This window comes from Mesoplodon bidens (assembly GCF_964165515.1).
Source record: "Mesoplodon bidens genome assembly, chromosome: 1".
NCBI lineage: Eukaryota > Metazoa > Chordata > Mammalia > Artiodactyla > Ziphiidae > Mesoplodon > Mesoplodon bidens.
In genome coordinates this window covers 169,759,527-169,782,910 of record NC_138176.1, presented here as the reverse complement: position 1 = coordinate 169,782,910, position 23,384 = coordinate 169,759,527, and the positions used below count along the sequence as shown (strand labels likewise).

Here is a 23,384-nt window from a genome sequence, read left to right as displayed (position 1 = left end):
GGCTCTGATGCCATCTGTACTACAGGACCTAAGTTATTCAAACCACTGGGATGTTACCAGCCAGCAAAGAGCCTGGCTGGGGTGCCCTTTCACAGTCCAAGATCCTCAGATAAGCCCCCAGTGTGTGAATCAGAGCAGTGGAGGAAACAAACATGAAACTAGCTGGTGAGCTGTACAGCCAAGAGCACTTGGGACAAGTAGGATGACAGCAGATTACAAGCCAAGTGCTTGACAGCTGGTCCTGAGAGTTGGCTCATTCAGTTTGCTTCCACATCTCTGAACCACAAAGCAATAATTACATCACAGCAAGGATAACAATCCCTCACCCCCTCCGCCCCAGATCTCAACTTCCCCATGCAGACCAGTTGTTGGTACTGGAATTTGGGCCTCCCTTATTTGATGATGCTAATTGATTGATGGTTGGGATTCTAATATGAAAGATGTCTCTATGGAGCATGAAGTCACCCTGGAGAAGGCCTATGTTTCCAAGGCCTATCTATTCCTTTGGTACAAATCTGGTCCAGCTGCCTGAACAATAGATGGACATGAGATTGTGTGATTTCTACTAGATTGGGGTGGGGAGGAATTTGCAGAAGCGTGCTGAATTGGCACTCAAAAACATGATAACCATCTGGCTTTTTGAAAAGTCCAGGCAGAATCTGAATTGTGCCAGGACCCCCAATTTACTCTCTGGCACAGTCCATGACTGGACAATTCAGCATCAGACAGAAACACATACTGAGTTTGTGTGATTATAATGTCAGAAGCTATATTACATAAAACTATTCACAACAGTAGTTGAACAGAGGAAAGGAGAGTTCTGGAAGGATAAGAGCCCAAACAACCACTTGGAATCAGAATCTTAGAACTGGAAAAGACCTCAGAGGTAAATGCAGAGAATTTGAATAACTTGCCCAGGGTCACAAAGCTAGCTAGTAGCACAGCTGGGTCTAGAATCTGGGTCTTCTGACTTCCAGCCAATGCTCTTTTCCCTATACACACTGGATCCACTCCATCCCTTATATGGACAACTGATCCCCCCATGAATCTGTCACTCTGTTTTTTTTTTTGGCTGAACCTCATGGCTTGCATGATCTTAGTTCCCTGACACCCTCGGCAGTGAAAGCGCGGAGTCTTAATCACTGGACCGCCAGGGAATTCCCATGAATCTGTCACGCTAAACAAGAGAAAGAGGTCACATGAAAGAAAAGCCAAGTTGGGGATTACTCCTTGCTAGTGGGCAGGGACGAATAACTGAGTAACAACTAGGGGTTGTGAAGAGCCAGCATTATAGTTTGACCACAGATCTGATTGCCCTATACGTTAGCATTCCCTTGGAACGCATACTGACAATTTTAAGAACTTAAAGAAGTTTATTAAGATGCAACCCAATGAAAAGCATATGAAACAAAGGTGGCCCTGGGAGCTTCTATACTTCTGATGCATAGACAGACCTACGGACAGTGTGACCCAGTTAGGAACTGCCTGTCTCTTCCTAATGCAAAGATGTTTGGAAAGGTGATATGCCACGTTGGGTTGACAGTCTCTAGCTGTGCGGCCATGTGATTATTCCTGTCTTCCTGGACTGCAGTGGAGAAAATCAAAAGCTGGCTGGTGACTGCCAAGGTTAAGTGAGGGAAGACATTTCTGCTTCAGCTTTGGAAGGGCTTATGATGCAGAGGTCCTAGTTTCTTAAATCCATACCTAGATGGCTTTGGGGAAGGGACAGGGGAAGGTTTTTCCTTTAAAAAGCACCTGTCCTTTCTTTTGCATCTTCTTCCAAGATACTTTGGCTAATACAACATACACAATTTCAGCCTGACTGAGGGGGTGTGGGCAGGGAGGAGAGGACAATATTTAGGATGACAAGCAATTTAAGAAGCCAAGAGCAATGCAGTATACTAATAATGAAAAATATAACAATTCTGTGTTCCGCACGGTGCTTCTGAGCTGCAGGCAGGTTGACCCCCTCTGTGTGCTCAGGCAGTCCACCGTCAGAGGAGATGCTGGTGATCCTGGCTCTTAAATACTGGTATATGCCACAGAGAAAACCTGTGGTCAGGTTTTCTGAATCTCAGAGCATCATCCCAGATGACTGCTTCAATGGGCTTACATGATTAATCTAGTAAAACTGATTTACAGTAAGGTTTTGCCATTGTCCAGTATTGTATCTGGCGTCATTAAAAACGCTCAACACATTTTGTCCACAAAGGGCAAGCATTTGTATCAGCACCATTAGGCAGTGATTTCAGGTGCCATGCTCAGAGGGCAATCACAGTTCAGTGGGGGAAACCATACAAACCATTAAGATGGAGAAATACATAGGAGAACTATCAGACATTAACAGACACATATGGGTCACAGTGGAATAGTCTGTACTTCGTCGGAGGTACATTTTGGATCCTAATTCTAAAGGATTAAAGAGACATACTGCTCCAGATTTGGCAGGTACAATAGTAGGTGATGGGGGGTGGGGGTTTGAGTAAAGTACTGAAAACAGGAAAGGATGCTAATGCCTGACTAGAGAGCTAGAACAGAGGTACAGGTGGGGACGAGATTTTGCAGGAGGCCAGTCAAGTCTCCTTGCAGGGAAACCTTTATAACACAGCCAGGTCTTATTTGGAGACCAATTTACCATATTAACTTGCTTTTCCCTCTTTGACTCTTTAAATTTTCATTATTTTTTATATTAAAAAGTTATTTTTCATTAGATAATACATTCAGCTGTTTCAAATTCAAATGGTACAAAAGGGCTGAAATCTCCCTCTCAAACTTATACCCCCGCCCCCTAGTTGTCCAGAGGCAACCAATATCTCCAGTTTGCCCAGAAATATTTTATAGATATAAAATCAAATATTTATTCTTCACTTCTTCCCACAAAATGGTGGTACACTGAATGGTTCTGCTTGACTCATTTAACAATATATCTAAGAAATAATTCCATTCCAATACATAAACAGTTCTTTTTTAATAGCTGCATAGTATTCCACCAAGAGGATGTATCATTATTTAGATAACCACTTCCTCATATTATTCTAACCACAATCTTGAGGAGGAAGTGCCTTTTATCTCCCCTTTACAAAATTACTTCTTTGGTGGGCTATGGTTGTCAGCTTCAACAGAGTCTGAATCTCTGACGGCTAAAGTTGAAAGCAACTGAGATATTTAAGTTCAGTTTGCTGAAATTATGCCAAAAGGCTAAATACTCTTCACCTTAACAAGTGGCTTATAAAAACTTCAGAGGCTTCTAAGGGTAGTAACCCCTTAAGCCCCCCAAAAGCAGCATATGTGTTAAATAGTAATCTCTATATTCCCCAGTTGGTATAATTCCTTTCTGATCCTTTTCATAGCAGGATGTAATGTTGGCTGATGTTGTTCTCACTTATCTATTTAAGTGGATGTTTTGGCAGTTTATCCTACCCTCACTCTCCTCTCTCCCCCAGTGGTAATCATGAATCCCTAAAGCAGCTCCCTTCCTCCTTGGGGCACTTATATATAATTTTACTAAATCACAACATATTCAAAGCAACATAGTTAAGCCAGAATCAATCTTTAGAATTGCTAAGTAACTAAATTAGGGGAAAAAAATCAGGTCTCTGCAGAGAAAGTGCCTCATGAAGCAAACGTTTCTTTCAGAATTTGAGCTTCCCTGCCTACATCATGAATAATTGTGTTTAAAAAATTGATGACTTTGTCTTAAATGAACGAAATCCTGGCCAACACTCCTCTTCACACATAAATGTTTTTACAAAATGCAATAACGAACTGAAGCATAGGGGCTTGCCTCCACAAACTTTAAAAGAATTTATAAAATAGGAGCTTTTTTCCCATAACCTCTTCCCCACACGTCTTTATGACATTCCCATTTCCTGCCTTCGTTCTATGGCTGTCTGGGGATGCTCTCCCATACATTTTTGCTGTGAACTTTTCCCTATTTCTCCCATAAAAGCACTAAGTCCCCAGTAGAATTCTCTAGGTCCTTCTCGTGGCAGTGGATGCCGCGTACTAAAGAGAACAGTGGTATGGAAGTGAGTGAACCTGAATCTCTGGTCTCAGTTTTGCATCGCACTAGCTGTGATTTGAGCAAGTCATTTTCCTTCAAGTGTAAACAAAGAGGTTAAAACAATAAAGCAAGGGTTTAAGTAAAATGATTTCTAAGCTCTTTTCTAGACCTAAAATTTTATGACTGCCATTCTTAACGTTTTTTTAGATAATATGGCTTAGATCAGTTAAAATGTCCATATCTTCAGAAGTCCTCAAAGAATAGAATGGTGGTAATTTCTGGTATGGTGGGTAGAATTCTGAGATGGTTCTCAACATCCCCACACCCTGTAAAATCTCCTCTCTTTGAATGTGGGCAGGACCTGTGAATAGGATGTGATACCACTCTTGTAATTAGGTTACTTTATATGGAAAAGGTAATGGGATAGTCACTCCCATGATTACAGTTATATAAGAACCCATCTCAGCACACTGGGGAAACAGATTCTCCTGCTGGCTTTGAAGAAGTGAGCTGCCATATTGTAAGAGGGCCTGTGAGAGGGCTGTATAGCAAGGAACTGCAGCAGCCTGCTGCGAGTGACAGCCAGCAAGAAAAAGGGACATCAGTCCTACAACCAAAAGGAAATGAATTCTGCCAAGAACCCAGGTGAGCTTGGAAGAGGACTATGAACTCCAGATGAGAAAGCAGTCCTACTGATGTCTTGATTTCAGCCTTGTTAAGACTCTGAGCAGAGAACCCAGTTATGCTATGCTCAGACCCTGACTTATAGAAACTAGGGGATAAATAGGTGGTATTTTAAGCTGCAAATTTGTAGTAATTTGTTATAAGCAAGAAAGTTAAGTAGGGAAGGTATTTATGGTTGGGAGTGTCCTTTTGAGGTTCCTCAAATCATATTTTATATACAGCTACACTCATTCTAGGTACATTTTATGGAACTGTCACTTTTCTGCAACTACTATACCAAGCTCCATAAACTAGCTCTTATAGAGGCACTAGCCAAGATCTAATTAAGTTTTAAATTTCTTAACAAGAAAATAAATTAAAACTGCCATGCTTCTTTTGGGAATTCAACAGCCTTGCTCTGATTTCAAATGTATCTGATAATTATAAGTTAGTTCATTTTCATACAGATTTGGATATTTAGGCTATAACATGTCCCTTAAAACATTACAACATTCAGTAAAAAGCTGATTATTTATAGAATTTCAAATCTGGAAGAACGCTTGGAGATAATTAGTATAACTCTAACTTGAGGTCAGAGAAATTGTGACTTGCCCATGTGTCAAGGAAATTAATGACATGGGAAGGTGTCATACTCCTATCATTCTCCCCCTCACCCTAGGTTCTTATTAGAGCTTTAGCATCCTTTTCAGGATCTGACCATGTTTAGAATTAATTCACTCATTTATTCAACATTAATTAAATATCTACTGTATAAACATACATAATTCTTCTAGGCTCAGAGTAGGACACAAAGATGTGGAAAACATGGTTCTCGTCCTCAAGAGTTTACAGTCCAGTAGAAAATTCCCCCTTGAATGCTGTGGATACTAGAGATATTAATACTGCTTAGATATTCCTAGGAACAGAGAAGTTAAATAATGATAATGCCTTCTGAAAGCAATGATCTCAAGAATTTTTGGATGAATGATGAAACTTAGGAGAAACTAAAAGCTCCAATCTTCCTATTTAAAAAAAAAAAAAAACCCAACTTATAACTTCTAAACTAATATGAATCTCAAAAAGTATCTACTGAAAAAAGCAGTAGATACTACTTTCTAAGAGAACAAAATTAAGCCTCATCAGGTTCTAGGATTTTTTTTTTTAATAATAATTTTTTGGGACTCCTCTGGTGGCACAGTAGTTAAGACTCTGCCTGCCAATGCAGGGGACATGGGTTCGATCCCTGGTCTGGGAGGATCCCACATGCCATGGAGCAACTAAGCCTGTGCGCCACAACTACTAAGCCTGCACACTAGAGCCTGCAAGCCACAACTACTGAGCCTGTGTGGCACAACTACTGAAGCCCGTGTGCCTAGAGCCCGTGCTCTGCAACAAGAGAAGCCACTGCAATGAGAAGCCCGTGCACCGCAAAGAAGAGTAGCCCCTGCTTGCCGCAACTAAAGCCCGCGTGCAGCAATGAAGACCCAAAGCAGCCAAAAATAATAATAATAATAATATTAATTAATTAATTAATTAATTAACTAAAAAAATAAGATAAACAGGCAGAGGAAAGTTAGTACCTTGGGGTTGAAGACAGAGCAGGCAGCTGTGTATAGTCATAATTTTAATCTAGTATAGTAATTTAGGGTTATCTCATTTAATTTTCACAATAGCCCTGAGGCAAGTAGCCTTTATCACCGTTCTACAGATCAGGAAACTGAGGTTTTGAGAGTTTCAGTGATTTGTTTAAAGTCACAAAGCTAGTGATTAATAGCGACTCAAAATCAGGTTGGAGTTTAAACCCAAAATTTATGCTTACAAATGTCTTGCATATATTTAGCTCTCAATAAATGCTAGATATTGGAACTGTCTCTAGAAGTATAAGAAAGTATTGCTACACCAACGAGTAGAGGTGATGAGGAACAGCTGGATCGTTAAAAGCTGAGCAGTCCATCCACATCTGTATATCCTATAATTTGATGTTCAGAAACTGACAGCTTAGTATATACATATATCTTTTCTGTTCTGTGGTATCCTTTAAAGGGATACTAACTTTCCTTGCTAAATGACCTTATTTAAGTAACTTTAGGCTTTTGTGTATTGTTTTCTTCACCATAAAGTAATATGGTCAGAAAAGTGAAGAACACAGATGTGTCTACTAAGATGTTCCTGTGTGGGATAAGAAGCTAGATTAGACAACTCCAAGAGTCTGTGTCACTGTAGGGTATGCATTACAGATGTCAGAGCGTGTCTGAGTGGGAGAACCTGATCCTGAACAGAAGAAACAATTGTAGGGGAAAATGTCATATTTCATCTTCAAGAGAAGGATACTAACTCCAAAACATCATAGTTTACCAAAAGGACTTTATTCTCACCCAAGAATGGTCAACTCTTAGCCAAAGGGAACTGGGAGGAAATAGCCTAGAGCCTGTCTTCCCTAAGCTATTGAGAACCACAGTTCAAAATGGTGAACCTGCATTGTCTCCTCCTGGATTGCGTTTCAGCAAAGATTTTCAAATTCCAGCAGCAATTTGGGATATACTGAGAGACAACATGATGGTGTGGAAAGAACACAGACTGGGATCAGAGAGACCTGAGCTTGAATTCTAGCTCTACTTAGCAGGGTAACCAAGAGTAAGCTGCTTCATTTTATATTTCCTTATTCATAAAATAGGGGATAATACTACCTAACTTTCAGTAAAAATACTTGGGATTGCAGAGAGTATCCTGTAGGGGATATGCCACAGGTTTTACTATTTATTTTCTTGGCTTGTCAGGTAATAAGGTAAACTGTATGTATAGGACGACTATAAAGAATTAAGGACAACCATGTCATAAATTATGATTTTCAGTTTAAGTGGGCTTGTGCTGGGGCATGAGTACTAAAGGCCATGGCCTATATTTGTGTGATTATTTCCTGTATTATAGTTCAAAGTACACGGGGGACACAACTGGACCTACAAGTTTCCCAAATCTCTAATATCCTAAGGTTCTTATAATGGGGCTTTACCATACCTAGAAACCTTTTATTCTCTTGGCAGAAATAAGAATACTCTAAGTCATACAGGCCATAGCTCATTCTAGAGCTCCAACTCAAATAATTTCTAACTTTTCCATCATAGGATGCCATGGGGAAGGAGTCATGTTCAATTTTCCATTACCTTCTTCAGCAGACTAGGTAAATCATTCAGACAGCCAGGTTATATATCTAATTTTATGCCCAGTATGTACATGAATAAGCAATAGAACCAATTCCTCTTAAGTGCTAAACAAAAGAGATGACCTATAGTAGAAAGGTACTATAGTTCATGCAGAAAGGTTCTTTCTCCAAATGGTCAAAATTCAACAAAGACATGTCATTCTTGCCTGAGAGTTGTCATTCTCACATGAACCATGTAGAACTAAAGAAATAGCCACAATTAAATTTGGCATTTTCACTCTGAGGGATTACATCACGCTGGAATGTAAATGTGCAGTTGCCACCTGCCTGGGTTCTCCAACTGTTCTGAGGAACATTAGCTCTATAAGTTGTTAAAGACATTCTGAGGCAAGTCAAGTTTGGGAACTACATCACTCTCTTGGAGATTAATAATGCACATTAGCATATTAAAAAGTTGGCAGGAGTAGTGCTGCAGGAAGAAATTCTGTATAACCTGGCATTTTCCAAACTTATTTGAACCATGGAACACTTTTTTGGGGTTTTGTTTTAAATCCACAAAACCATTAACATATTGCAGTATATAATGTTCTTCACGATGCTGTTTTGGAAATTCTGTACTAAATTATGTCTAAAGACAGGTTTGTAAGCTCTAAAATAGCCAAGGAAGAGAGAGTGCCAGGGCCACTAAAAGGTGCCAATTTCTGAAGGTCCTAACCTTTTGGGAAAAAAATGAAGACAGCTGAGCCAGAGCAGCAGGCAGACAAAAGTACTCCTGTGCCCACCCCTGCCTCACTCTTTCCCCACCCCTCATAGGGGTCAGAGGCCCTCATTAGCACCTATCACAACAACTTGAACAGCTTGTATCCTTTTCTTTCTCCCCTAATAGACTGTGAGCTTCTTGAGAGTAGAACCCTGTGCCCAGCACAGTGCCTATGCTGCTAGCTGAATGAATGGATGAACCACACTAAATCTGGTTACATCATCAACCTCATAATGGAAGCAGCAGGCATTTTTTAAACATTCACTGCGGGCTTCCCTGGTGGCGCAGTGGTTGAGAATCTGCCTGCCAGTGCAGGGGGCACGGGTTCGAGCCCTGGTCTGGGAGGATCCCACATGCCGCGGAGCAGCTGGGCCCGTGAGCCACAACTGCTGAGCCTGCGCGTCTGGAGCCTGTGCTCCGCAACAAGAGAGGCCACGACAGTGAGAGGCCCGCGCACCATGATGAAGAGTGGCCCCCACTTGCCACAACTAGAGAAAGTCCTTGCACAGAAACGAAGACCCAACACAGCCAAAAATAAAAATAAATAAATTTTTAAAAAAAAAAAAAAAAAAAAAAAAAAAAAAAAAAAAAAAACATTCACTGCATGATAGGCACAAGGTTAAGTGCTTTGTGTAGATTTATCCTCAGAACAATCCTATGAGGTGGATATTATTATCCTGATTCTAAAAACATAGAAACTAAATTCAGAAATTGCCCAGAGCTACTCAGCTAGTCAATGATGGAGACAAGATTCAAATCCAGACTTGTATTCTTTTTTTTTTTTTTTTTTTTTTTTTTTTGTTGTGGTACGCGGGCCTCTCACTGTTGTGGCCTCTCCCACTGCAGAGCACAGGCTCAGGATGCGCAGGCTCAGCGGCCACGGCTCACAGGCCCAGCCGCTCCGCGGTATGTGGGATCTTCCCGGACCGGGGCACGAACCCGTGTCCCCTGCATCGGCAGGCGGACTCTCAACCACTGCACCACCAGGGAAGCCCCAGACTTGTATTCTTAACTCTTACACTTTTCTTCCTCTCTTCTAAGATTCATCTCAGCAGTGAAATTCCATGATTCAGTGGAAGGAGAATTGGTATAGAACTCAAACGAATGGAAAAATCACTAGTATGACTATTAGGATCAGGAATGTTTAAAAGCAAAGAGGAGAGTGCAAGGAGAGCCTGCAAAAGACAGGCACATCTGGCAGAGCAAAGGAAGTGAAGACAGGCACATCTGGCAGAGGGAAGGAACTTGGAACGGTAGCCAAGCACAGGCTAGTCTTTCTATGCACACTGCAGTACATCACTTAACATTGCTGTTATCATGACCCCCTTAAGTTCAGATGAAGGTGAAATGTATGTTAAGTCTAAAAGATAGGGGTTATAGTACACAATGAATTCATGACATGAATTTGTTCTCTGGGTCTACTGTCAAAGGTGAGGGGTTATTGGCTTGAGATCCTATGTCTTTTTCACATCTATCAAGATGTTCATTCACTCATTCATTTATTGAGCAAATATTTATAGGGTGTCTACTATATCCCAGATATTGTCCTAGGCACAGGGAATATATCCAGGAACAAGACAGATAAGCATTCTAGTAAACAGAGACAGATAATAAATGCACACATAAATACACAAGAAAATATCAGGTAGTGATAAAGGCTATGATACAGGCTGATGGAGTTACCAGGAAAGTGATTTATATGAGACCTGAGTTACAAGGAGCCAAATACACAGAGATCCTGGGAAAGAGCACTTGAGGTGAAGGAACGGCCCGAACAAAGGCTTCTGGGTGGGAATGAACTTGATATATCTAGAATATAAAAGAACATGTGGAATGGAGTGAACTGGTAAGAAAGTGATATTTGATGTACTCAAAGGGTATACCAGAGCCATGCCATATGGAGCCCTGTAAGCCTACGTAAAGAGATCAGGACTAGAGTAGGCTAGGTGGAGAAACAGAGTCAGATTCAGGATGTTTTGGAAGCAGGGACACGGATTTATTGAAGAAATAAATATGGGGATGAACAAGTACAGAATCAAGGATAATGCTTACTTTTGTTTGTTCAAGCTCCTGGACAGATGAGGCATAATTCAGTTAATAAGTATTTATTGAGGGCCTACTATCTATGTACAAATATCACAGTTAGTAGTCTCTGCTCTACCTGATAAGCCATATTTGTGAAAATTCAAGCCCATGTCTATAATTTATGGATAGGAATTGATGACAGTAGTGAAGGCAGAAGATTTTAGGTTAATGCCTCTTTTTTAAAAAAACTATAAAAGCTATAGACAATATAGTTAGTTTTTTATAATTTATATTGAGTAGTCAGGGAAGGCCTCTTTGAAGAAATAGAAGTTAGCCATGCAAAGAGTATAATTAGGTTTAAAAAAATGAGTTTTTTTTTTTTTTTGCGGTACGCAGGCCTCTCACCATTGTGGTCTCTCCCATTGTGGAGCACAGGCTCTGGACGCGCAGGCTCAGTGGCCATGGCTCACGGGCCCAGCCGCTCCGCGGCATTTGGGATCTTCCCAGACTGGGGCACGAACCCGTGTCCCCTGCATTGGCAGGCGGACTCTCAACCACTGCGCCACCAGGGAAGCCCAAAAATGAGTTTTTAAACAGACAATACAAATATTCTCACGGTAAATTAAACTCAATATATTTTTTTGTGTCTATTTTTGCCTTACTTTGTGGACTATGTATGACTGATATTTAGGTCTTGGTTGCTACAGTGCATTGAATGGTGGCTGCCCCAAGAGATATGTCTACATCTTAGCCTCTAGAACTTGTGAATGTGACTTTGTTTGGAAGAAGGGGATTTGCAGATGTAATTAAGGATCTTGAGATGATACCAGGTGGGCCCTAAATCCAATGACAAGTGTCCTTACAAGAGATATACAGAGGATAGACACACAGATATACAGAAGAGACAAGGAGGGGGAGGACCACGTGAAGACAGAAGCAGTGATTGGTATTATGCAGCCACAAGCCAAGGAGTGACTAAGCCACCAGAGGCTGGAAGAGGCAAGGGAAGATTCTTTCCTAGAGACTTCAGAGGGAGTGTGGCCCTGCAAACATCTTGATTTCAGATTTGTAGACTTCAGAACTGTGAAATAACTTTCTGTTGTTTTAGATCACCATGTTTGTGGTAATTTGTTACAGCAGCCCTGGGAAATGAATACACTTGGCTTCTCCCTCTTACTTAGTATGAATCTAGGCCAGTTTCCCCTAGATATCTATCTTTTACACTCAGGGACTCCGAAGTTACACAGATAAAACAATCTAAGAAGTCAAAATAAATGCCAAATATCATCTATCTCAAAACCAAACATATATATATATATATATATATATTTTTTTTTTTTTTTGCAGCACGCGGGCCTCTCACTGTCGTGGCCTCTCCCATTGCAGAGCACAGGCTCCGGACGCGCAGGCTCAGCAGCCATGGCTCACGGGCCCAGCCGCTCTGCGGCATGTGGGATCCTCCCAGACCGGGGCACGAACCCGTGTCCCCTGCATCAGCAGGCGGACTCTCAACCACTGCGCCACCAGCGAAGCCCCAAACATATTTTTGGATATCAGATATGACTGTATAATTTGTACCACTGCGTCTATTAACAAGGATAATGAGGCATGAACTCTATGGAGAGACTAAACATCCCAGGAAATGGTTTGAAGTCATTTGAAAGAAACACTTTATTTATTTATTTTTTAACCACTAGGTTGCACTTTCCTTTGCTACCATTACCCTGAATCATTCTATTTTGTACATCCTGTAATTTTAACACAGACAGTGATTCATCCTATATAATTGTTCTTTAAAGTGAATCTATTGTCTTCAGTTGGACTTTCCAAAAAAAGGTATGCAAATATAAATAGGAGCTTATTAATTTTATTTTAATTATAAGTGATGACTTCAAGTCTTACATCTTTGGATTTGCAGATGCTGTCAAATCTGTTTTGTGAAACAAAGCAATACAACCAAAGCTATTCTGAAGAAATGACCCTGTGGTATTACACATACACATACATAACCTCCATGATTTCATTAATTTTTTCCAAAGGCTTCTACAAAGGTCAGAGGAGGTATTATTTTAAACAAACAAAAATAAATATGTAAACAAGCAAGGAGAAAAATGCTGTTTTAAAGAGTTATGTGGATCAAGAAAATGAAATAAAAGGCATCCAGGTTGGAAAGGAAGAAGTAAAATGATCTCTGTTTGCAGATAGCATGATCTTATATTAAAAAATCTTAAGAAATCCACCAAAAAGTATTGAATAAGCAAGACTGTGCTTATAAAACCTGAGTCAGTGCTTTGGAGAGATTTAAAAATCACAAATCACAGTACCCAATGGTGAAATAAAAACATTGTCAGATAAACCAAAAACTAAGAGAATTTACTGCTAGCAGATTTGTACCATAAATGATAAAGGAAGTTCTTCAAACTGATGGGAAGTGATACCAGATAAAATTTTAGATATTCAGGAATAAATGAAAAACACTCAAAATGGTAAGTATGAATAAATGGTAAATGTGGCTAAGTATAAAAATTATTATTTCTGTTAATTTACTGAAAAATATAATTGTTGAAAACAAACATCCTAACATTATATGATAGGGATTATAACATATACAGAGTAAATACAAAATGACAACTATAGCATAAAGGATGGGATGATGGTAAATGGAACTGTATGAATGGAGGTTCTTACATTTCACTTGAAGTGGTACAATATTAACTTTAAGTAAACCATGAAAAGTTATAATTTCTAGAGAAACCACTAAAATATAAAATGCAAAAAAGTATAGCTAAAAGGCCACTAGACCCAACTCTATGTCTAGAAGAGATATACCTTAAAGACACAGATAGGATTAACATAAAAGAATAGAGGAAGACATACCATGCAAACAATAACTACCCAAAGAGCTGGAGTAATTAAATCAATATCAGAAAAAACTGACTTCAAGAAAAGGTGTATTACTAAACATAAAGGGGGAATATTTCATAATGATAAAATGGCCAGTTCATCAGGAAAAGACAATAATCATATAATCATTAAGTATGTATGCATGTAATACCAGAGCTCAAAATTAATGAAGCAAAGACTGACATCATTTAAAGGGAAAAACAGATGAGATTGGTTCAAGATGGCAGAGTAGAAGGACATGTGCTCAGTCCCTCTTGTGAGAGCACCAGAATCACAATTAACTGCTGAACAATCATTAACAGGAAGACACTGGAACTCACCAAAAAAGATACCCCACATCCAAAGACAAAGGAGAAGCCTCAATGAGACAGTAGGAGGGGCGCAGTCACAAGAAAATCAAATCCCATAACCGCTGGGTGGGTGACTCACAAACTGGAGAACACTTATACCACAGAAGTCCACCCACTGGAGTGAAGGTTCTGAGCCCCACGTCAGGCTTCCCAACCAGGGGGTCCAGCAACGGGAGGAGTTCCTAGAGGAACTCCTCTAGGAACTCCTAGGACCTTCAATTCCTAGAGTATCAGACTTTGAAGGCTAGTGGGATTTGATTGCAGGACTCTGACAGGACTAAGGGAAACAGAAACTCCACTCTTGGAGGGCACACACAAAATAATGTGCACATCAGGACCCAGGGGAAGGAGCAGTGACCCCATAGGAGACTGAACTAGACCTACCTGCTAGTGTTGGAGGGTCTCCTGCAGAGGCGGCAGGTGGCTGTGGCTCACTGCAGGGACAAGGACACTGGCAGCAGAAGTTCTGGGAAGTACTCCTTGGCATGAGCCCTCCCTGAGTCTGCCATTAGCCCCACCAAAGAGCCGGGTAGGTTCCAGTGCTGAGTCAAACAACCAAAAGGGAGGGAGCCCAGCCCAATGCATCAGAAGACAAGTGGATTAAAGTTTTACTGAGCTCTGCCCACCAGAGCAACACCTAGCTCTACCCGCCACCAGTCTCTCCCATCAGAAAGGTTGCACAAGCCTCTTAGATAGCCTCATCCACCAGAGGGCAGACAGCAGAAGCAAGAAGAACTACAATTCTGCAGCCTGTGGAATGAAAACCACATTCACAGAAAGATAGACAAAATGAAAAGGCAGAGGACTAGGTACTAGATGAAGGAACAAGATAAAACCCCAGAAAAACCACTAAATGAAGTGGAGATAGGAAACCTTCCAGAAAAAGAATTCAGAATAATGATAGTGAAGATGTTCCAGGACTTCAGAAAAAGAATGGAGGCAAAGATTGAGAAGATGAAAGAAATGTTTAAAGACCTAGAAGAATTAAAGAACAAACACCTAGAAGAGTTAAAGAACAAACAAACAGAGATGAATGATACAATAACTGAAATAAATATACTAGAAAGAATCTATAGCAGAATAACTTAGGCAGAAGAATGGATAAGTGACGTGGAAGACAGAATGGTGGAATTCACTGCCATGGAACAGAATAAAGAAAAAAGAATGGAAAGAAATGAAGACAGCCTAAGAGACCTCTGGGACAACATTAAACCACCAACATTTGCATTATAGGGGTCCCAGAAGGAGAAGAGAGAGAGAAAGGACCTGAGAAATTATTTGAAGAGATTATAGTCGAAAACTTCCCTAACATGGGAAAGGAAATAGCCACCCAAGTCCAGGAAGCACAGAGAGTCCCAGGCAGGATAAACCCAAGGAGAAACACACCAAGACAGAAAGTAATCAGATTGACAAAAATTAAAGACAAAGAAAAATTATTAAAAGCAACAAGGGAAAAACGACCAGTAACATACAAGGGAACTCCCATAAGGTTAACAGTTGATTTCTCATCAGAAACTCTACAAGCCAGAAGGGAGTGGCACGATATATTTAAAGTGATGGATGGGAAGAACCTACAACCAAGATTACTGTACCTGGCAAGGATCTCATTCAGATTCGACAGAGAAATCAAAAGCTTTACAGATAAGCAAAAGCTAAGAGAATTCAGCACCACCAAACCAGTTCTACAACAAATGTAAAAGGAACTTCTCTAAGTGGGAAACACAAGAGAAGAAAAGGACCTACAAAAACAAATCCAAAACAAATAAGAAAATGGTCATAGGAACATACATATTGATAATTACCTTAAATGTGAATGGATTAAATGCTCCAACCAAAAGACACAGGCTTGCTGAATGGATACAAAAACAAGACCCATAAATATGCTGTCTACAAGAGACCCACTTCAGACCTAGGGACACATACCGACTGAAATTCAGGGGATGGAAAAAGATATTCCATGCAAATGGAAATCAAAAGAAAGCTGGAGTGGCAATACTCATATCAGATAAAATAGACTTTAAAATAAAGAATGTTACAAGAGACAAGGAAGGACACTACATAATGATCAAGGGATCAATCTAAGAAGAAGATATAACAATTATAAATACATATGCAACCAACATAGGAACACCTCAATACATAAGGCAAAGGCTAACAGCTATAAAAGAGGAAATCAACAGTAACACAATAATAGTGGGGGACTTTAACACCTCACTTACACCAATGGATAGATCATCCAGAAAGAAATCAATAAGGAAACACAAGCTTTAAATGACACAATAGACCAGATAGATTTAATTGATCTTTATAGGACATTCTATCCAAAAACAGCAGATTACACTTTCTTCTCAAGTGCACATGGAACATTCTCCAGGATAGATCACATCTTGGATCACAAATCAAGCCTTGGTAAATGTAAGAAAACTGAAATCATATCAAGCACCCTTTACAACCACAATGCTATGAGATCAGAAATCAGTTACAGGGAAAAAAACGTAAAAAACACAAACACATGGAGGCTAAACAATATGTTACTAAATAACCAAGAGATCACTGAAGAAATCAAAGAGGAAATCAAAAAATACCTAGAGACAAATGACAATGAAAACATGACAATCCAAAACCTATGGGATGCATCAAAAGCAGTTCTAAGAGGGAAGTTTATATCAATACAATCCTACCTCAAGAAACAAGAAAAATCTCAAATAAACAATCTAACCTTACACCTAAAGGAACTAGAGAAAGAAGAGCAAACAAAACCCAAAGTTAGGAGAAGGAAAGAAATCATAAACATTAGAGCAGAAATAAATGAAATAGAAACAAAGAAAACAATAGCACAGATCAATAAAACTAAATGCTGGTTCTTTGAGAAGATAAACAAAATTGATAAACCTTTAGCAAGACTCATCAAGAAAAAGAAGGAGAGGACTCAATAAAATTAGAAATGAAAAAGGAGACATTACAAGGAACACCGTAGAAACACAAAGCATCCTAAGAGACTACTACAAGCAACTCTATGCCACTAAAATGGACAAAGTGAAAGAAATGGACAAATTCTTAGAAAGGTATAACCTTCCAAGACTGAATCAGAAAGAAATAGAAAATACAAACAGACCAATCTCAAGCAATGAAATTGAAACTGTGATTAAAAATCTTCCAACAAACAAAAGTCCAGGACCAGATGGCTTCACAGGTGAATTCTATCAAACATTTAGAGAAGAGCTAACACCCATCCTTCTCAAACTCTTCCAAAAAATTGCAGAGGGGGGAACACTCCCAAACGCATTCTACGAGGCCACCATCACCCTGATACCAAAACCAGACAGAGATACTACAAAAAAAGAAAATTACAGACCAATATCACTGATGAATATAGATGCAAAAATCCTCAACAAAATACTAGCAAACAGAATCCAACAACACATTAAAAGGATCATACACCATGATCAAGTGGGATTTATCCCAGGGATGCAAGGATTCTTCATTATACACAAGTCAATCAATGTGATACACCATATTAGCAAATTGAAGAATAAAAACCATATGATCATCTCAATAGATGCAGAAATAGCTTTCGACAAAATTCAATACCGATTTATGATAAAAAGTCTCCAGAAAGTGGGCACAGAGGGAATCTACCTCAACATAATAAAGGCCATATATGACAAAATCACAGCAAACATCATTCTCAATGGTAAAAAACTGAAAGCATTTCCCCTAAGATCAGGACCAAGACAAGGATATCCACTCTCGCCACTATTATTCAACATAGTTTTGGAAGTCCTAGCCACAGCAATCAGAGAAGTAAAAGAAATAAAAGGAATACAAGTTGGAAAAGAAGACGTAAAACTGTCACTGTTTGCAGATGACATGATACTATACATAGAGAATTCTAAAGATGCCACCAGAAAACTGCTAGAGCTAATAAATGAATTTGTAAAGTTGCAGGATACAAAATTAATGCACAGAAATCTCTTGCATTCCTATACACTAACAATGAAAGATCAGAAAGAGAAATTAAGGAAACAATCCCATTTACCATTGCAACAAAAAGAATAAAATACCTAGGAATAAACCTACCTAAGGAGGTAAAAGACCTGTACTCAGAAAACTATAAGACACTGATGAAAGAAATCAAAGATGACACAAACAGATGGAGAGATATACCATGTTCTTGGATTGGAAGAATCAATATTGTGAAAATGATTATACTACCCAAAGCAAGCTACAGATTCAATGCAATCTCTATCAAAATACCAGTGGCATTTTTTACAGAACTAGAACAAAAAATCTTAAAATTTGTATGGAGACACAAAAGACCCCGAATAGCCAAAGCGATCTTGAGGGGAAAAAAACAGAGCTGAAGGAATCAGACTCCCTCACTTCAGACTACAGGGCTATAGTAATCAAGACAATATGGTACTGGCAGAAAAACAGAAATACAGATCAATGGAACAGGATAGAAAGCCCAGAGATAAACCCAGCACCTATGGTCAACTAATCTATGACAAAGAGGCAATGATATACAATGGAGAAAAGACAGTCTCTTCAATAAGTGGTGCTGGGAAAACTGGACAGGTACATGTAAAAGAATGAAATTAGAACCCTCCCTAATACCATACACAAAAATAAACTCAAAATGGATTAGAGACCTAAATGTAAGCCCAGACACTATAAAACTCTTAGAGGAAAACATAGGCAGAACACTCTATGACATAAATCACAGCAAGATCCTTTTTGACCCAACTCCTAGAGAAATGGAAATAAAAACAAAAATAAACCAATGGGACCTAATAAAACTTAAAAGCTTTTGCACAGCAAAGGAAACCATAAACAAGACAAAAAGACAACCCTCAGAATGGGAGAAAATATTTGCAAATGAAGCAACTGACAAAGGATTAATCTCCAAAATTTATAAGCAGCTCATTCAGCTCAATATCAAAAAAACAAACAACCCAATCCAAAGATGGGCAGAAGACCTAAATAGACATTTCTCCAAAGAAGACATACAGATTGCCAACAAACACATGAAAGGATGCTCAACATCACTAATCATTAGAGAAATGCAAATCAAACTACAATGAGGTATCTCACCTCACACCAGTCAGAATGGCCATCATCAAAAAATCTAGAAACAATAAATTCTGGAGAGGGTGTGGAGAAAAGGGAACCCTCTTGCACTGTTGGTGGGAATGTAAATTTATACAGCCACTATGGAGAACAGTATGGAGGTTCCTTAAAAAACTACAAATAGGGGCTTCCCTGGTGGTGCAGTGGTTGAGAGTCTGCCTACCGATGCAGGGGACGCGGGTTCATGCCGCGGTCCAGAAGGATCCCACATGCCGCAGAGCGGCTGGGTCCGTGAGCCATGGCCGCTGAGCCTGCGCGTCCGAAGCCTGTGCTCTGCAATGGGAGAGGCCACAGCAGTGAGAGGCCCGTGTACTGCAAAAAAAAAAAAACCCCAAACCCCCAAAAAACTACAAATAGAACTACCATACGACCCAGCAATCCCACTACTGGGCATATACCCTGAGAAAATCAGAGAAAACATGTACTACAATGTTCAGTGCAGCTGTATTTACAATAGCCAGGACATGGAAGCAACCTAAGTGTCCACTGACAGATGAATGGATAAAGAAGATGTGGCACATATATACAATGGAATATTACTCAGCCATAAAAAGAAACGAAATTGAGTTATTTGTAGTGAGGTGGATGGAACTAGAGTCTGTCATACAGAGTGAAGTAAGTCAGAAAGAGAAAAACAAATACTGTATGCTAACACATGTATATGGAATCTAAAAAAAAAAAAAGATTCTGAAGAACCTAGGGGCAGGACAGGAATAAAGACGCAGACATAGACAATGGACTTGAGGACAAGGGGAGGGGGAAGGGTAAGCTGGGACGAAGTGAGAGAGTGGCATGGACATATATACACTACCAGATGTAAAATAGATAGCTAGTGGAAAGCAGTCACATAGCACTGGGAGATCAGCTCGGTGCTTTGTGACCACCTAGATGGGTGGGATAGGGAGGGTGGGAGGGAGACGCAAGAGGGAGGAAATATGGGGATATATGTATATGTATAGCTAATTCACTTTGTTATAAAGCAGAAACTAGTACACCATTGTAAAGCAATTATACTCCAATAAAGATGTAAAAAAAAAAAAAGACCCCATTAAGAAAATGAATAGGCAAGCCACAGACTAGGAAGCTATTCACAAAGTATATATCTGATATAGGACTTATATTAGAATATATCAAGAACTTCCACAATTGAATAAGAAAAGCAAACTTATAAAAATGGGTAAAAGATTTGAACAGACACTTTACCAAAGAAGATATCTGAATGATGAGAACACAAAAAGTTGCTCAATAGCAGAGGTCATCAGGGAAGTACAAATTAATAACACAATAAGGGGACTTCCCTGGTTGTCCAGTGGTTAAGAATCTGCCTTCCAATGCAGGGACATGGGTTCGATCCCTGGTTGGGGAACTAAGATCCCATACGCCACAGTGCAACTAAGCCCACGCGCTGCAACTACCGAGCATGCAAGCCACAACTAGAGAGCCTGAGTGCCGCAACTCCAGAGCTCACATGCTCTGGAGCCCGTGTGCCACAACTACAGAGCCCACGCACTCTGGAGCCTGTGCGCCACAACCAGAGAGTCTTCACGCTGCAAATACTGAGCCTGCATGCTGCAACTACTGAGCCTGGGTGCCACAACTAGAAAGGGAAGCTCGCACACCTCAATGAAGAGCCCGTGTGCCACAACAAAAGATCCTGCATGCCACAACAAAGATCCCACGTGCTGCAACAAAGACCCGACACAGCCAAAAATAAAACAAAAAAATAAATATTAAAAAAACCAAACAAACATGAGATACCTTTATATACATTCCAGAATCACAAAAATTAAAAAAGACTGATACCACCAACTGTTGACAAGAATGTGGAACCACTTGAACCGCTGTACATTGTTAGTGGGAGTATAAAAAAGATACACTATGAAAAAGGGTCTGAAAGTTTTTTTTATAAACGAAATACATTTCTCTAGACACAGCAATTTACTCCTAGGTATTTATCCAAGAAAAATGAAAATACATGTCCTCAAAAAGACTAACACAAGAATATTCATAGTGGCTTGATTCAAGATAGCCAATAACTAGAAACAGCCAAGGTGTCCAACAGAAGAGTGGACAAACAAATTGTGGTGTATTCATACAACGGGTTACTATTCATAAATAAGGAACAAACTACTGTACATGCAACAGCATGGGTGGATCTCAAGCACACGCTGAGAGAAACTTTAGAAAGAGTGTACATTGTATAATTCCATTTGTGTGAAGTTCTAGAACAAACAAAATTAATCTATGGTGGAAAAATACACAGAATTAAGATTGCCTCATGATAACCAGGGGCAGAAATTGACTGTGAAAGGGCACAAGGGAACTGTAAAAAACTACTGAACTTCAGTTAATATTCATGCTGAAGTATTCGGGAGTGAAGTACTTATGTCTCTAACTTAACTTTGAATGTGTCAAAAATTAAAAGAGATTGATAATCAGAAGGATAAATATATGCAGAGATATTCTACCAGGGAAATATAGCAAAATATTCATTGAGGTGGATATATGGGTGTTCTCTGAATAATTATTTCAACTGTTATGTATGTTTGAAATTTTTCATAATAAAATATTGGGGAAAAAACTGTTTTCAATTCCTCTGCTCTCTCACACTGTACAAACTGGAACTGAATTTGTATGAAGTAAGCCAATAGGGGGTGCTATTTTCAGAATCATGATTTTATCTTTTAAAGAAAAACACAAAAACTTTAACATGAAAAACAAACCAAACCATTCCTTCTCAACAAAGAATGAATTAAAATGAACAGCAACTTTAGCTTCACATTATATATGTCATAACTCTGGCTCTAAAGAGAGAATGTCTGAATTTCATTCACTGTGCCTCAGCTTAGATGCCTGTTTCAAAGACTAATCATTTAAAGATGGGAATCTGCCTTGACTATATAGCCTTTAGCACAAGACAATATATTTGCTGAATTTGGCCTCTCAGGGTGAAATGCAAGGCTCATACAGTGTCAAAAAAACAAATCAAAAAACAATGTCAAGAAAAATTCACGTATTACTGTTAAGGATGGGTAGTCACCTAATGGATTACAGATTCAGTGTTTATAGCGTCAAGAAAAAAATTTTGGGTTTCATTACCTTTATCAAGAGATGCACCAGCCATATGGTAAAAGCTCAATGCAGTGTCTACATCATTAATGTTCTTTAAGAAAGTAAAGAAGTTCTCCACTTCCTGAAATGTCAGACCCTGAAATAAGAAAGACAGTTAAGTAAGGCAGGAACCTGTACAAAAAGCAGCATAAAAATGCAGAAAACTAGGCAGTTATTCATGCTTATAAATCAGAAATTTATGCTATGTCTAGAACAGAGACTCAACAAATTAGTCAAGGAATGTCAAGTTTGTACACAACAGGGGAACAAAACTCTGGTATTTTACCCTGAGAAATGCACGTTGGCTAATTGCTTTCCCCTTGTATGTAAAATTTGACATGAAGCTGTTTAAAGTTATGGCTGGATATCTTTAAAGAAAATATTTCTAACTATACCCTCCAATTAGTCACAATATCTGTTGTGACACTTCCTAACTGAGCTGTAGCCACTTGATCTGTTATACATCATAACAAGTAAGACCCATCAGGACTTTCATTTTAATAATCTAGTCATAGGCCAGTCAAGCTTTTTGAGGCTTAAGCTAACTGAAGAACCACCAAAGTCAGTAATATACATGGGAACGGTTTCAGCATTTAGCAGAATGCAAGCAACTGGGAAAGTTGTTCATTATCTCAATTTAAAAGCTACTAATGAAGCAATTTGCCATGTAACTTTAGTCTGATGGAAGTCTGTGAATGAGGAAATTCTTTTCAAAAGCTGGTCAAAGATTTGCTGATCTTTGATGCTACTTTCTACGATGGCTCAAGAGAGTAGTTGGATAAACAGGGATTAGAGGGAGGAAGATTTGTCCTATATGCCTGTTTCCCATTTCTCACACATCATGCTATGATGGAAATGAATACAATCTCTAAGAAGTGAGTAACACTGGGGAGACACTGAGGTTAATGCCTTCTAATGAAGCATCAGGTCCTTTTATGGACTGCAGATGTCGACAGGCTTCTACTCAGTACTGATCCTCTTCCGATCTCCATTTCCCCAAACTACAGAGCCCAGGAATCCACATCGGTAACTCAGTAAAAAGGAAACCTTAACACAGACAATCTATAGCACATTCCTGGTACTCTCCAAACTGGCCAATGGCATCTTTCTCATTTCATCAATCAAACTAAAAGCTAAAATACTCTGTGTATGATTATGTCACATGATCTTTTTAGTTTTTCTCCTTAGAATCATAGAACTTAAAATTTTTTAAATTGTGGAATATGATGACCATATAGAAAGGCGCATAAAACAAACTGTTGTAAAATGAACACCCAT

General features: G+C 39.3%; 1 protein-coding gene across 2 annotated transcripts in view; it reads right to left on the bottom strand.

Moving 5' to 3' along the window:
• Nucleotides 1–23,384, bottom strand: part of MICU1 (mitochondrial calcium uptake 1) — a 207,493-nt gene that overhangs the window by 10,448 nt on the left and 173,661 nt on the right. For both annotated transcript variants that reach the window (XM_081224206.1, XM_081224207.1), the window contains one exon: nt 22,095–22,203. In XM_081224206.1, coding sequence (XP_081080332.1) covers nt 22,095–22,203 — 109 coding nt within the window. The remainder of the gene's footprint in view (nt 1–22,094; nt 22,204–23,384) is intronic.